This window comes from Poecilia reticulata, linkage group LG13 (assembly GCF_000633615.1).
Source record: "Poecilia reticulata strain Guanapo linkage group LG13, Guppy_female_1.0+MT, whole genome shotgun sequence".
In the NCBI taxonomy this organism is placed as follows: domain Eukaryota; kingdom Metazoa; phylum Chordata; class Actinopteri; order Cyprinodontiformes; family Poeciliidae; genus Poecilia; species Poecilia reticulata.
In genome coordinates, this window is record NC_024343.1 from 27813180 (window position 1) to 27828118 (window position 14939).

The window sequence follows — 14939 nt, forward strand, 5'->3', positions numbered from 1 at the left end:
TGCGTGATGTTTTTTTGAGTGTGCGTGATGTTTTTTGGAGTGTGCGTGAGTTTCTTGTAGTGTGTGAGAGACAAAACATAGATTTTGTCCTAAACGGCCCCTCATAGACAAAAGGCATCGCCACTCTGCAAATCAGAGAATGTGGGGGGGATATGAAAAGGGGTTAGTTTTTCATTCAGGTAAAAAGCTTTGACAGAAAAAAAGAGCGCAGCCCTGGAAGAATAAAACTCGCCTCTGTGTGCTTTTTAAAGCATTCAAACCTCCCTTTCAAAACTCAATTCGACTATGATGATGAAATCTGAGGCAAGAATAAAGATTGCTATATTAGAGCAGAACTCATGAACTGAATGTTGGATATGTGCAGCTGATTGTATCAGGTTAAGTCTATTCAACCTAACTCTCTTTCTTTCACAGTCCATACATGAGTCTTTCATAGGAGCCATTAGGCCTGTGATAGTGAGCCTGATAATGACTGAGCATAGATCAATTGAAACTCAATCTGTGAATAAGCTGGCCTGCCCTTTTATATTCTGCATGGCACACTCATTCTGACCCTTTCCTCTTCCTCCTCACCTCCTCCACTGAACTCCATCAAGTATCAGCTGGCTGCCATAGCAACTGAGCCCAAAAAAATAAAAATAAAATTGATTATTGGCAAAACACATAGTGCAAAGTAAACAGTTCTCCAAGATATGTGTTGATGGACCCGTTTTTAAATTCCCAGAAAGCTGAAGGCAGATGAAACTTTTACCTGATGTTGTTATTGATGCTTTTTTAAAGAAAACTAGTTCTTTGCAATCACCATAAGCCTTTCAGAAAGAGTACAGTATTGTCAGTTTTCATAATTCGTCCTGCTCTACAGTGTGATGGAGCAGCCGCGTTGCCTACAAAACAGCCCTCTGTTGAATTTACCCTGATCTATCCTCATGGTAGCTTTGTGAAGTCTTGCAACAATTTCATCATGAGACGACCTTTTGCTTGAAGCAATGTTAAGTTGTTTGTGAAACGGGGAGATTTCCAGTCTGTGCTTTGGTGGAAGAAACTAAGTACTCAAAAAAATCTGATTGTCCATACTGATGATGATTTATTTCTAAGAATGTTCTTAGTAGCAGAAGGAAATTAGGATTTTAACTCTAAATGTAGCTTCTGGTTTGCAAGTGGTAAAAGTGTATTAAAATGAAGACTTTAGTGTTGTTTCAGTCTTGTTGCTTTCACGTTGCAGTTTTCAGAAAGTGTGAGTCCAGGGAACTAAGTGCACAGTGCTTGCTACATTTATTGGTCCCCGTGGTGAAGATGTGTAAAAAGCTTTTGAAATGAATTCTTCTTGGCATGGTCTCATAATAAAAATATCAGAAAATACCATCCATTTTTCTTTCATTTCAGTTAATTTATTTTTTAACAACAATTCTATATAAAGATAATAACTGTTTCTAACAAAAACCCTGGTGTCAAAATTATTTTTGATACTGACTATGACTTCTTTTTACAAAGTTGGGCTATATAAAAAGAGATGTTTGACCATTCCTTTTTACACAGTCTCCCTGTGTAAAAACGGAGACTGTGTCTATACAGGCTTTTGTTGTGTCTGGTGAACATTTTCTCTGTTGATTTGGCTTTTCATGCTCCTCTATTGATCTGTGCACTGATATGAAGGCAGATGTTGTCTGAAGTCAAAGTATAGAGGCTTTAGCAAAGGCGCTTCAACCAAGCCTGGGAGCCGTCCCTGAAAGTCTGCATATTTGAAGAACAAATATATAGACCTCTGACTGTAGTAAATTTTGTTGGGCAATTAATTAAATTATTGTGATAAACAACAATATTATTGTTTTGAGATCATTTCTAATCAACAGTATAAAATGCCGTAATAATGCAAATACACTCTTTCAAAGATCAAGGAACTAATTTCTAAAGAAAATTTGGCTTTGGAACTGGATGACATTTTAAATATCTCAAACAAATACACAAATGAAAAACAAATTAAATTGATAATGAAGTTACTGTAAACAAACTTGCCCTTCAAAATATATTAATCATTAGGCTTAGATTGGGAAACCAGGCAATAGTGCCAGTTGGGACTTTTGTTTTAATAAAAAGTGTAAACTTTTACTCTTACTGCTGTGTGCTGGGTGTCAAATATTTGTAGCAGTTTTTGAAATGCTGATTTTATAATAAGATTAAAGGGCAGCATCTCTTTATTGTTTAAATAAACTGGATTCATTTTTGCTCTGGCCCTTTTGTGTTTTGTTTGTCATTTATACACCCGTCAATGTGGTTGTAGTTTTTTTTTTTTTTTTTTTTTTCCAAGCTGGGAAACCACCATCAGATGATTACAATTTAAGTGCTGATACATGTTTGTTGTATGTCTATGCTTAGTTGCTTCTGTTTTACAACAAATGCAAGATACCGACTCCGCAGGTTAAGTGGCTCACCACGGCCATTCGGTTTGAATTCAAATGTGTTCCTTCACTTTAAACCAGTATTTCCTGGCTTGCTCTCTTGCTCATGGGGCTTCCGTACTGCACTCTGTGGTACCACTCCACGAGCCTGGCTAGTAACCGATGCAAGAGTTCCCACAGTCAATCTTGCACCTTGAAACTATCGAGCACATTTTGATTGATCATGCTCATTTTATTTATCTTACGATTAATCACGACAAGCCTACAAATACAGTAGCATGGGGCAGGTATAGATCTGAAACAGTAAGTGCCATGAGGCGGCAGAAGGCAAACAACCCAGCAAGCCACCTCACAGCACCCAAACACTGAAAGCCCCCAAACCCAATGACCACAGCCAAAATAAAGGATCCTGCCTTGTAACTTGTAGATTGAGGGCTACCTTGATATCACCTTAAAGCTAAGCAACCTAACCCCACGCACTGATCTAAGCACTCGGTTTTACTTTAAGTCCCAGTAGAGTTTGGTAAACTCTCCATCTGTATGACAGAAAGAGCTTTTCCAGGCATGCCTTTGAGAAAACTATCTATAAAACAAAGTTCTATTATAAAGCAAAGTAAACTATAAATTAGAAAAATGCTTCAATTACAGTAATGTCTTAGTTATTGGGGTACCAACAGTCTGCCACTTGACAGACAGACAGACAGAATTTTGGTGGGTTATCAAACCCATTAAAGAAATTCCCGGACTGCACTCATTTGTGGCTCAAACTGCTACAGAAACTCTTAGGTGTTCCAGCAGCTGACAAGCACACGTGAAATGAAACAAATCCCCAAATGTCTCTTTTGTGCAAATTGTAGCGTGTTGGTGTCAGCTTTGGTGAAAAGGACAGGAAGTATCTCTGCACAGTAGCGTGCATGCAGAATCACAGCCTAAAGGTAGTTGCCTCTGAGAGCTCTGCATGTTTTTAACATTTTGGCTCGCAAACATTCTGTGAAAGAACGTCTTATACTCGTACTAATCTTTTTCCCACATCCCAGTCTGCAGCTTTCCTACCTCCAGTTTTCAATATCCCGCATACTGAGTGTGGAGGATGAGATTTGCTGGATGTATCCATCTCCAGAAAAAATAAATAAATCGAACAGATAAAAGCCAAACGAGGAACGTGGGACCACATTAGACACAGACCTGAATTATACCTTAGTGATTTGTTCATATTTTTATTCGTCTGCCCCCACAGTGACTTGTTCTATGCCTTGTCTGTCTTAATGGTGTCATGGTAAATTGTGAGCCCTTACGTTGATTTCACCCACTCAAATGTTGCAGGATCAGAGAGTTCCCGTTTTAAAATAGCTGGAAGCAGCAACAGTTTGTAGTCTGACCTTCTCTGATTTTGCCAAATGAAAGAAATTGAGTAATACATTTGTTGTTGTGAGAATTCTCCTTCTGCTTTTAAATTGTCCTTCAATTCATTCATGGTTTAGATTTTAGAGGTAAAATGTATATGTCATGTTACAGTAACTACTCATTCATCTTGGCAGATTGATACAAGACCTACATTACCGCACACACAACCCCAACCAACATAGTCAGCTCTCACTCTATTTTTTCATCAACAATGCAATTGAACTCCTCCCATTGACTCAAAGACCAACCCGCTTCTTTGAGGAAGCAGTCCTCCTTTTTCCATTAAGAGTGATTCAGACTACAAACCACTCCTCCATACATTGAAAGTCCTCGCTTGATTTAACCAGAACCAAATCATAGGTAAAAATCAAAGATGAGCCCAGATGTTCCCCAACCACAAAACTGCCTCTCCACAGTAAACCTTGAGACCCTGTCAAGAAAAACTACAGAGAACATTGGAGAGAAATGACAGCCTTGACAGGATCCAACGCCCGCTGGAAACACACTCAACTTTGTGCCGAGAATGTAGACAGAAGTCTTTCGTTGGTTGTACAGGGACTGTGTAGCACTTTAAAGAATCTTGGGCACCCCATACTCCAGCAGAAGCAATCACCCCCTCAAATTCAGTCGAAGAACAAGGATGTAAGCATCCAGAAAGCTCACGTAAGTCTGAAAAGTGACCATATAGTCATGCTTGGGTAAGATCTGGTTAATGTTCCATGGCCAGGAGACCACAGCACTCCATACTTGCTCTGGTGTCCAGGAAAATAGGTTCGGTCCTAATTTTGACGAATGGCGACGTGGCTGTGCTTCACATGGCGCTGTCATGCGCAGCTTTGTGGAAGGAGTGTAAACGCTCTCCCTGACTATAATGGGTGTCTAATTACTGTGGAGTCCATTACATAGTGGAGCAGAGAAGCATGCATTGTAAATTAGGTGCGACAATCAGTAGCATAATTTTTTCCAACATGCCAGAGCAGCAACTCTCCCAACTTTTCAGCTTCAGACCTTGACTATCAGTTGAAAATACAAACATTTCCACCAACTCAGCTAAACAGGGGTATAAAAAAATGTGCAAGTGCTTTTTTAAAGCCTTTTTTACATTTATAGAATTCAAATTCTTTGTCATTCTCCCACAGTTGTTTATTCACAAACCCTAGAATAAGCTTTCCCAGGGATGCTGAGACGTTTAATCCCATCATTGCTGATTTTTTTTTTTTTTCTGGTCCCATTTCTTAAAATTAGCTTTCAATCACCTCATCTGGAAACAATTTTTAAAAAGTTTTTATTAGCTTTTTGTGTGTTTTGTGTCTACAGCGACTTAATAGTTTGATTGTTTTTCAGCAGACATGTTGAGCTTTTTTTCTTAAAGAAATGGAAATTTTGCTCTTTGAAAGCTTACATAATATTTTTCTTAATCACACATTTGTTTTTATTTATCCTCTGCATTGCTGCAGAAACATTCAATTTGATTACATGCTGGTGCATCTGTGTCTTGCACTTAAAAGAGAATTGGAGATTTTCTTTCATAATAGTCATGCATATGTAATCACTTTGGCAAGCTTTACAGTCTATATCCTTACAACCTTGTATCTTAGCACATTAAATCACACTATATAACTGAAAATATTCAAATTGCTGTTTATGTGTGTTTTTCCACCCAGCAGGATGGTGGGTGTTGGGTTTATCACTATAACACGCCGGCTGCTTGAACAAGGGATTAATGCGCTCTGCTTATGTTTTACTCTTCCTTCCTGCATGCTCAGCTAAATGTTGTAATTTTTCGGGGTGCAGCAAAGACTAATCTGAAATTCTCTTAAAGCTCTGAAGAGAAATGGGTGAGTTATTGCATATGTGAATATCCCTGGATCCCCCCGCTGATACTCAGCTGTAATGATACAGACTTGGCCAAAGCCTGTTTTATATCCCCTTGCTCTCATCAGTATGCCAGAGTTTCACTGAATTGATTTTCTAGCAGCACTACCACAGTCTAACACTCTGTTTTTCTCACACAACTGCATCAGAAACACGTTGTCCTTTTGACTTTGATGGGGAGGGAGAAAACACAGATGTCTTTTTCACTTTTCCCACTCCGCCCCAGATGTTAGTCGGTTTGTCCGGCCCATCTCCATTAGCATGTGGATTAATTTCTGCTTCTTATCAAGTCTAGATGTAATAAGGCAGCCCTGGATGGTACAGCTAATCATGTTGGAAGGCAGCGCTTTCTTGCTTCTCTTTTTTTTCTTTCTCTTTTTTTTTTCTCTCCTCAGCTGCCATCTTCACATCCCAAAACTGATAGCAGGGCAGACGCATCAGAGAGGATTAGGCTAATGTGATGGCAGAGCCACCTACAAGGGGCCCCCACAGGATAATTTTAAGAGACAGTCCTTGACACTCAGGGAATAACTTGTCAGGACCTGGCTACAGGCAAATATTGAGGATATTAATCCTTAATGTAATGGCCTTGACTAGATTTTACTCTTGTCTCTGTGAGCAGCTTTAAGCACAGTCATAAGTCTCTTTAATCACTGACATAAAGCAGTCCCTCAAGGATTCTCCTGAGTTTTACAGTAATTATTGCATAGCAGGGGAAAAAAAAAACGCTTGTGTTTTTCACTCTTGCCTGTGTGAGAAATTGCCAAGCGATTTGCATAATGTTTGCTGTTAATTTGCACGAGTTTGATGATTCGCTGGCTGAGGAGTGCTTTGTTTTGCTGCAGTAAAACTGGAATGAAGTGTGAAATCACAATCCGTGTCATTTTACAAAGATTTTTTTTTGGGGGGGGGGGTGGTTTTAGGGCTTGCTGTGCCCAAACTGGTATCTGACATGGACAAAACAAACAAATAAAATTAATCCTTCCTTTTCCTGTTGCTTGTAAAAATAAACCGTGACCTTTTCCACATTTTGATTTGTTGTAAATACAGACAGCAAATTATCCAGTTGGAATTTTATAATATAAACAAATGAAGGTGGTGCATAACTGGGAAGTGAAATGAAAAGAGTTTACAAAAATCATTCGCAAAAGTGCAGCTTGCACTGTAGTTCAGACAGTTCAAGAAAAAACGTTGTTGATTAGGTGGAAATGAGGTTAATTTATTAACAGGGCAACAATTATTCGTGTATACAAACAATCTGGCCTTTGTCAAGTGTAGATAGAAGAAACCCATAGGAAACCGTCTGCACAGTTTGCTTCCAACTATGTCAGGGAGGCAGTAAAACTATAGAACATGTTATTCAAGATGGTTTTCTTCAGTCGATCAATCAATCTTGGGCTGTCTTAGAAACTAAATAATACCTTGTCCAAATAAATTCATGGCATGCTATTTCTATAAAAAGGTGTATAAAAATAAAACTAAATTATTAGTACTATGTGATACTTTGTGTAAATCAACTACATAAAATCCAGATAATGGAAATTAAGTATCCAGAATTGAACGTGACGTCAAAGTGGCATGAACACTTTTGCAAACTGTTAATGAAATAACGATGTCGAAAACACAGCATGTTGCTTTGTATTTTTATTAATATCAATGAAAGGTTTCCAAATTATGTAAACCCTGAGGGATCCATCCATAACGCAATGCCAACCGTCCTCCAGGAGCTTAATTATGAGAGTCTGTCCTTGATGCAGGTTTCCTTTCATAAGCTTTGCCTTCTCAGCCTCCAGCCATGTTTTGTGATATTTCTGAGTCCCCTGTGACGGGCTCCTCCACTGCAGCCGCCTCATCATTTTCTCATCATCTTCTTCTTTAGGTCTGCTCATTGGGTCGGGCTGTGCACTCTATCCACTGGGATGGGACAGTGAAGAAGTCCAACAGACCTGCAGCAACAGCTCAGGCCAGTTTAAACTGGGTAAGAAACTACACATTCATTAATTCATGAATTCGTCTTGTGTTTACTGGGTGTTTTAGTCCCATAAGCGAAGAATCTAGGAAAGAGATATGTATTGTGTCTAAGCAATGACACACAACCCCCTTTTCTTTTTTTCAGAAAACAGACACCTGCCTCTCGTGCTGTCATATTCTGTAGAGCCATGATTTCTGGGTGTTTAAAATTCATGATATAAAGTCAGCCGATCCTCCTCTAGCTGGTGAGCTGCTGGTTACAGCTATAAATATGTGCCGAGAATAACTAGGAACTCGACTTGCGCTCTGTATGCAGCTGGCATTATCAGGTCTAACTCACAGACAGTAATATGCTTTTTTATCAGACACTTGGGAGGCAGGAGATCTTTTCATCTCACTGCTCCTATATTTGATGCTAATCAAATAGTGCTGAATGTTTTACTTCATTTAAATATTTTATTAAGAACTGCACCATCAGCAAACTTCAGAGGGGAGAAGGGAGAGATATTTAGTAGGATTTAGACAAATAACGCAAGAAAATCCATTTTGAAATTTCTCATTAGGCTGGCTTGATTGGGTTGTGTTTAGAGTCGACATTTGGAGCTCAAATTGTACAACTGACAAACAGGATGTGTTTTAAATAGGAAATGTTGAATTTTAATGACATTTCTCAAATTAATTCTGTAATTTGTTCAAGTCTTTTCTAATGGACACTTGAATGGAGAGTGGATTTTAGACTCCACAACAGCATTGGACATGCTCAATATAAACCTTTATAATATTTATCTTGGCTTCTAAAAAAAAACAACCTGTATTTAGTGTTATGAATTACTTAAAATGTTTCTTAAGAAGTGCATTTACCATCAAGTCACTGAAACATCACAGATTAGAAACAGCCATTTAATTATAATTGTGCCTAGCTGGAAATTAAAAAAAAGGAAACTTATTTTAGTTGACAGTACCATTACACCCTAGTTCTTCAAAAATGAATTAAATCCCCATTAAATAGAATACAATTACAGTCATCTGTTGCTTACTAGTTTCTAAACATCTGACTTTGTCTAAAAATACACAATAATCTCCACATTTGCACTATTAATTATACAAAAATAAAACAAAAAAGGGAAAAGCTAACTTGCATTTCAATATACAGTTGCTTCTAACCAAATGCACATGAATAACTGACCATTATCTGTCTGACCACGTTCGTTAAAACAGGAGTTTTGTCTTTTGCTGTCTTGGAGTAAACAGCTTTCTGTAAACACAATGAATGTCACGGAGGAAAGACATTAGCAATGATGTTAGAGAAACAATTTTATGTCCTATCAATCATGATTATGAGACCATCCCCAAACTATTTGAAGTCCATCATTCTTCAGTGAGAAAGATTATTTAAAATATCTTTTTTTTTTTATTATTATTTTGCTGTTCAAGATTCAGCAATGTGAATGTTAAAGGTCACTACATGACAATTAGAAAAATACTTAACATTGCTTTTTGGAATTATAAAGGCAGAAAGATACTTATGCCAATCATTAGTCCACATTTTTTCCTGTGGGATTTATTTTTGGGCCCAGAATCATAAACACAATTTCGAACCCCCCCTAGTGCTGATTCTGGGTCGGGTACACCAGCAGATGTTACCTTTCTTCCTTAAAATCTCTGAACAGTTGCTCTTATTCTGACCTTTTCTCTTAGGCTAATTTTCTAAAGGAAACCATAACATCAATAATGGCAGGGGGAATCACAAACTCCTCCATCATGTAAAGGTGGCAAACCTACAAATGCTTATTTTCTGCGTTCTCACGTCAAAAGTGTCTAATGGGGCGTGCCGACTAATGGGGCGTACTTTACATCAAATTAAAACGTTTTCTAAATATTTATTAATAATGTCAGTATATCGAGACAGTATTTTATGAAAACAGTTTAAAATAACTTAAACTCCTCTTGATTCCTGCTGCAGCTTTAATTTCAGTTTAGGAAATAATTGCATGACCTCTGCCTTAGCAATAATAAATGCCCTGGTGAAAATGGTGACATGCCAGACTACTCTGCTATATTTAGTTCACCTCAAATAGGCAATAGCAATAATTGCATGTTGTCACTTCTGTTTCTGGACAGCAGGAAAGAACCATCTTTCTGAAATTCAAATACGTCAAGGAAGATAAGCAGACTTTATAGCCGGTACTGGACTGCAGGTTCTGAGAGGCAATAAACATGTAAACAATCTCATAAGTTTTGCTCTGTTTACTCACTAGAGTTTCTACTTTATCACCCTGCAAGCCAGTTGGCCTTTAGTCTTTTTTGTAAGCAGCTGCTGATTAGCTTTAGATACATGAGGAACTTTTAGGTTAATGTTATATTTGTGGAAAACCAAAAGGGCACATAAAGTAAAGGTCAGTTTATTAGGCATGACCTGCCCATGATTGGCTCGCGCTAATTCTAAAGCTAACCAGCCTTTTGAGTGAGGGAATGGGCTGCGGTTCCTTTCAGCAGACAACATCATAGATGATATATAAGCACGCGGAGCGTGCTGACAGATGCCGGTTGACTCCAAACACCGTATCTCTTTATTACCGTGAACTACACCACAACCTGTTTTCCCCTTTTCATGTTTCCTGACATGAATACAAAGAAAGTCACGTTTTAGAACATGAATCAATAGGTTTATTTTTGCATCGGTTTACACAAACTGCCATGACAGTACATTCTTCTGTCAGTAATTGTGATGACAAATTACCCAGAACAGCTGGATGAAAGATCAGTGAACACCATGTCCTTTAACAAGACAAAAAACACCAATTATTCTTGTTCTCCTACAGCTCTGCAGCTTTCAAAGACAGCCAACGCTGCAGAGAAAAAAAAAAAAAAGTGTGTCAAACAAATTACGGCTTCATATAGTCAACAGCTGTCAATATGTCTACATTTGAATTTGACGGGATCTATATATAACAACCTTCTCCATAATAATCAGTGCAATGATTAATTGATTAGTTACCTTCCCAAATAAATCCAGAGCACGCCATCAGAAGTAATTATGTTTGGTATCCAGTTCTCACGTTGTTATTTCCTCTTTGAAATAGCAGACTGTTTGAGCATTATTGTTAACAAGCATGCTTGCTTCACAGTGTCATTTGCTGCTCCCGGCAAATTAATTTTTTCTTCTTTTAGACTGTAGCTGCTGTTGCTCTAGTAAGCAACATGACAGGCTGATGATTTTTTTCCTTTTTTTCTTTTTGTCCCATGCGAGCAGCAGATTTCACACAAATCTTTCACACAAATTAATTCCTCTTTCTCATTTATTAATCATGAGGAGTGTAGACGACAGTTCAGAATGCCTTTGGAGATCACCAACGCTGGATGTGTGTGTTGCATCTCAAGACCTGAACATGAAGAAGCATAAAAAAAAAACTCTCTGCTTTGACCACACAGGGTATCAAATGAAATATTCTCACTTTGATCATTTAAAATCAGAAACACACAAAAATATTTATGAATAATGACCATTATTTTTTATGGAGTGTGACAATGAAGCAAAGATAATTGTACAAATGGCAGGGAAGTGAGATTTTGTGAGAGTTGTATTTGATCTTTGAAGGTTTTTTCTGCGCTGAGAACACAAATGACAGGGTTTGTTCAAGCAATACTTTACTATTTACATCCAATTTGAGGTCATAATATCTTTTAAAACAAGTTTCTTGCATAATTGGCAATACTCCTATTCAGCTTTTTTTAAATTGTACTCTAAACCCACTATCTGATTTTAAATATTTAAAAGGTCATAACTCTTGAATTATTGGTCAAGGTGTCAGTATGATTGAACCACATAGGCACTTAAATTTTATTGCTGAAATCATTGTCCATTTCCTCACAATTATTTTTTTATTTACCAGATTTATTACTGGATGTGCATCATAATGACACTCTCATAGAACAGATTCTACAATGTAATGATATTTTTAAAAAGCAGCTGCTGTTGACTCCAAGGCTTTGTCGGGTGAACAATGTTGGTAAAACGGTCTGAAAAGCTGTGACATCCACCAACAATATTATTTGATGTTGGTGCAATTCAGCAAATCCTTCTAACTGTGACTGATCATTAAATATTCATAAGCTGGGGTGACATTACACCATGAGACTCTGTGAGAGAGGATGGGAAGTAACACAGAAGAAGTCCGAAAAATATGATTTGATTAACGTTAGTTAGTTAGTTAGTTAGTTAGTTAGTTAGTTAGTTAGTTAGTTAGTTAGTTAGTTAGTTAGTTAGTTAGTTAGTTAGCCATATTAAAACAGCAGTCTAGATGTATTCTTTTGAGAATGTAGATTTTCAAATCTAACATGTCTACTAGTAGAGGTGAAAGTCTTAAAAACATAAAACATCAACTTTGCTGTTTTGTGTTCTGCTTTCTGCTTTAAATGTTTTCTCTCTCTCTTTATTTGAGCAATGTGTAAACATATCTGAATATGTCAGATAAAATTGAGGTTTTTATGTGCTAGTTCAATTTGAGTCTTCTTCACTTACTAACAGCATTGGGACAAAAGTGTGTTGTTGTTGTTGGGTCCTGAAAACTCTTAGGTTTGGTACGTTTATTGATTGGAAAAGATACGGTTTTTAAGTTTTGGCCAATTTCTTGAAGCATCTCTGTTTGATAATAACATTATGGTGTATAATTTATTGGTTATGTGTGCATCAACTTTAGCTAACACAGTTCAGTTAGCCAAAAAATATTACTTTAAGTGACACAAGACTCTTGAGTTGGATTGGTGGACGGATCTGTGGCCTAAAATCAATATTTAGTACATCAGATGTGTTGGTATGAGGTCAGACATTTAATCTGTCCCATTTTTTTACAAAACGTCTGAATTCTGAAATGAGCAACATGGTTATGGATAGTTGTTGCAGCAATTACAACACATCACAAAGCAAATGCGAATGTTGCGTAGTTTTTCCAAACGTGCCTCTCTAAAGGTTACTTCCACATGCTGCAGTAACGTCATGCTTTCAGAAGCATTCCTAAACGTCCTTTACATTAATTTGTCACATACCAGACTGTTGGAGAATGAGGTTAAACTATGCTCCTTACTTTCCTTTTAATGATTCTCACAAGCAAGAGAGAAATGTAGGAGCTGCCTGAACAAAAATGTTAAGCATCTGGCTCCATTCTTTTCAACTCACACTAACATGTTAGGATCAAACAGTATACCCAAGACACACCACACAGATTATATACCATATTATGCATGTTTTTTTTTATATTTTTTATGAAACATTTCTAACTGCTGTTTAAGAGGCAGGGAATCTTTCAGCTTCAGCACACCTGTCAAAAATGTTATTTATTTATTCCTTTGTTGTTGTTTTTTTTTTGTAATAATAGATTTCCCAACAGTTTGATAGAAAAATATTCAATATAGTGATACAATTAGTTTTAGAAATGTAACTCTCACAGGCAGTTTAAAAACATGCATAAATATAATCACCAAATTATAAAATTATGGATAATTAATGTTGATGTTCCTTCCCCAATGTTTCTTAAATATCCAGAGATGTATGTTTAAAATCCTGTTGTTGTTTGACCATTATAGTTTTTGGGATTATAAAATACAGTATAGTGTATGTTGTGTATATAAATAGCTTAACTTAAACCTCAACATGTATTTAAATACTAACAGTCTTATATCTCATTTACCAGGATGGGAAGAATAAGTGTTTATTATTGTGAAACTTTTAGTTCAGCGCTGTAACTCAACTACAACACCAACTATTATGTTGAAGTTTTTGCGATGCAGGAAATCTGAAGCAGAGTCTATGACATCATTATAAAAGGTGCAGGTTCTACATAATTGATGTGAATGTGGTGGGGAACTCTCCACTTGACCCATCTGTAATACATCATGATGTATACTAGCAGAAAAGTAGCATTATTCTTTTATTATGGGCCATCATTACAAAAGCTACAACCATCTGTCATGTAATACATGAGCAGAAACACAACACCATTGTTTTACTGTTTCAACAAACCTTTGAAATATGACAGAAGTGGTGTAACTAGGACAAGATAAAGACGCTTACTGCATCAAATTATGCTATGCCAAAGTTTTTACTTTTGTGTTTACTTTATTTCCTACTAGTTATACAACTTTCAGAAAATATCTGTCAATCTACAAATATTTTTCTCTTAGATATCTAACATCGAAGAAGCTACCCAACTTCACAGGCAGCTGAAATCAAGACTGAAAAAAAAAATGTTCTCCTTTAATCTCTTGCTCTGCTCTGCAGGTTCCTGTCAGATCGGCTGGGCATACTACTGCACGGGGGCGGGCGCGGCCACTGCCATGCTCCTTTGCACCTGGCTGTCCTGCTTTGCCGGGAAGAAGCAGAAGCATTACCCGTACTGACGAGAGAATCGGAGAGAAAGGGACAGACTGAGACCTGGGGCGGTACGACAAAAGGGAGGGGGCTCCAACCGTGTGGACTCAGACAAGTACAGCACATCAGGCACCGCAGACGTCAAGTCATTACGGTGCTCTGCACAATCTTGGGGACGCGTCTCATCCGACGACTGCAGGGACTGTTTCATAATGCAGCACACACATGGCTCTGAACACTTCTCTTAAAAGTTGTTCCTAAATGAAAGATGTATGGACCAAGCGTATTAGTAAAGTTGTTACATTATGTTTTCCTTTATTTCTGTTATCTATATCTTCTCAATTCATTACTTTTAACGTGATGGTGTGGCCTGTAAAGAGCATAGAAATATATTCCCTCATTACTCCTGAAGTGTTCCCACCTCCTCTGTGTCTCCCATTCTTGCCTTAAACAACCTGAAATGCAATAATACCTGTAATAATGTAAAGCAGTCCAGAAAACTGGCCGCCTCCCTCCCTGGGCTCAGCCTATTTTCAAATATCAGACATTTAAGCAGAGTTTATTTAACACGTTCATAAGATATACAATGTGTATGGTAATGTATTTTATCATGTTATCACGTGTTTTGTATTCACTCTCAGATTATTCTTTGTCATGCTTTTCGTTTTGTAAATAAATGTTTAATTAAATCCTGCTTTCAAGCGTTTTTTTTTTTGTTTTGTTTTTTTCACAAATCCTGCAGCGACTAAAGCGCGCCCTGGAGCAAAATGGGGAAGGCCTTCGCATTCCTCAAGAGCCTTTCCCACAACTTCCTTATCTTAGGAGCACGTGCTTCATATGAGAGCTCTGTGAATCTAACTTTTTCCCTGTTATTGATTAGCTAAATCCCATGACCTCTAGTCAGAGAATTTGCCTTTTTGATCAGG

At 37.5% G+C, this 14939-nt stretch overlaps 1 protein-coding gene across 1 annotated transcript in view; it reads left to right on the top strand.

Annotated features, from left to right (window-relative positions):
- Positions 1–14707, top strand: part of lhfpl6 (LHFPL tetraspan subfamily member 6) — a 66778-nt gene extending 52071 nt beyond the window's left edge. Inside the window, exons 3-4 of the mRNA XM_008426364.2 lie at positions 7555–7653; positions 13924–14707. Coding sequence (XP_008424586.1) covers positions 7555–7653; positions 13924–14042 — 218 coding nt within the window. The 3' untranslated portion in view covers positions 14043–14707. The remainder of the gene's footprint in view (positions 1–7554; positions 7654–13923) is intronic.
- The last annotated feature ends 232 nt before the right edge of the window (positions 14708–14939 follow it).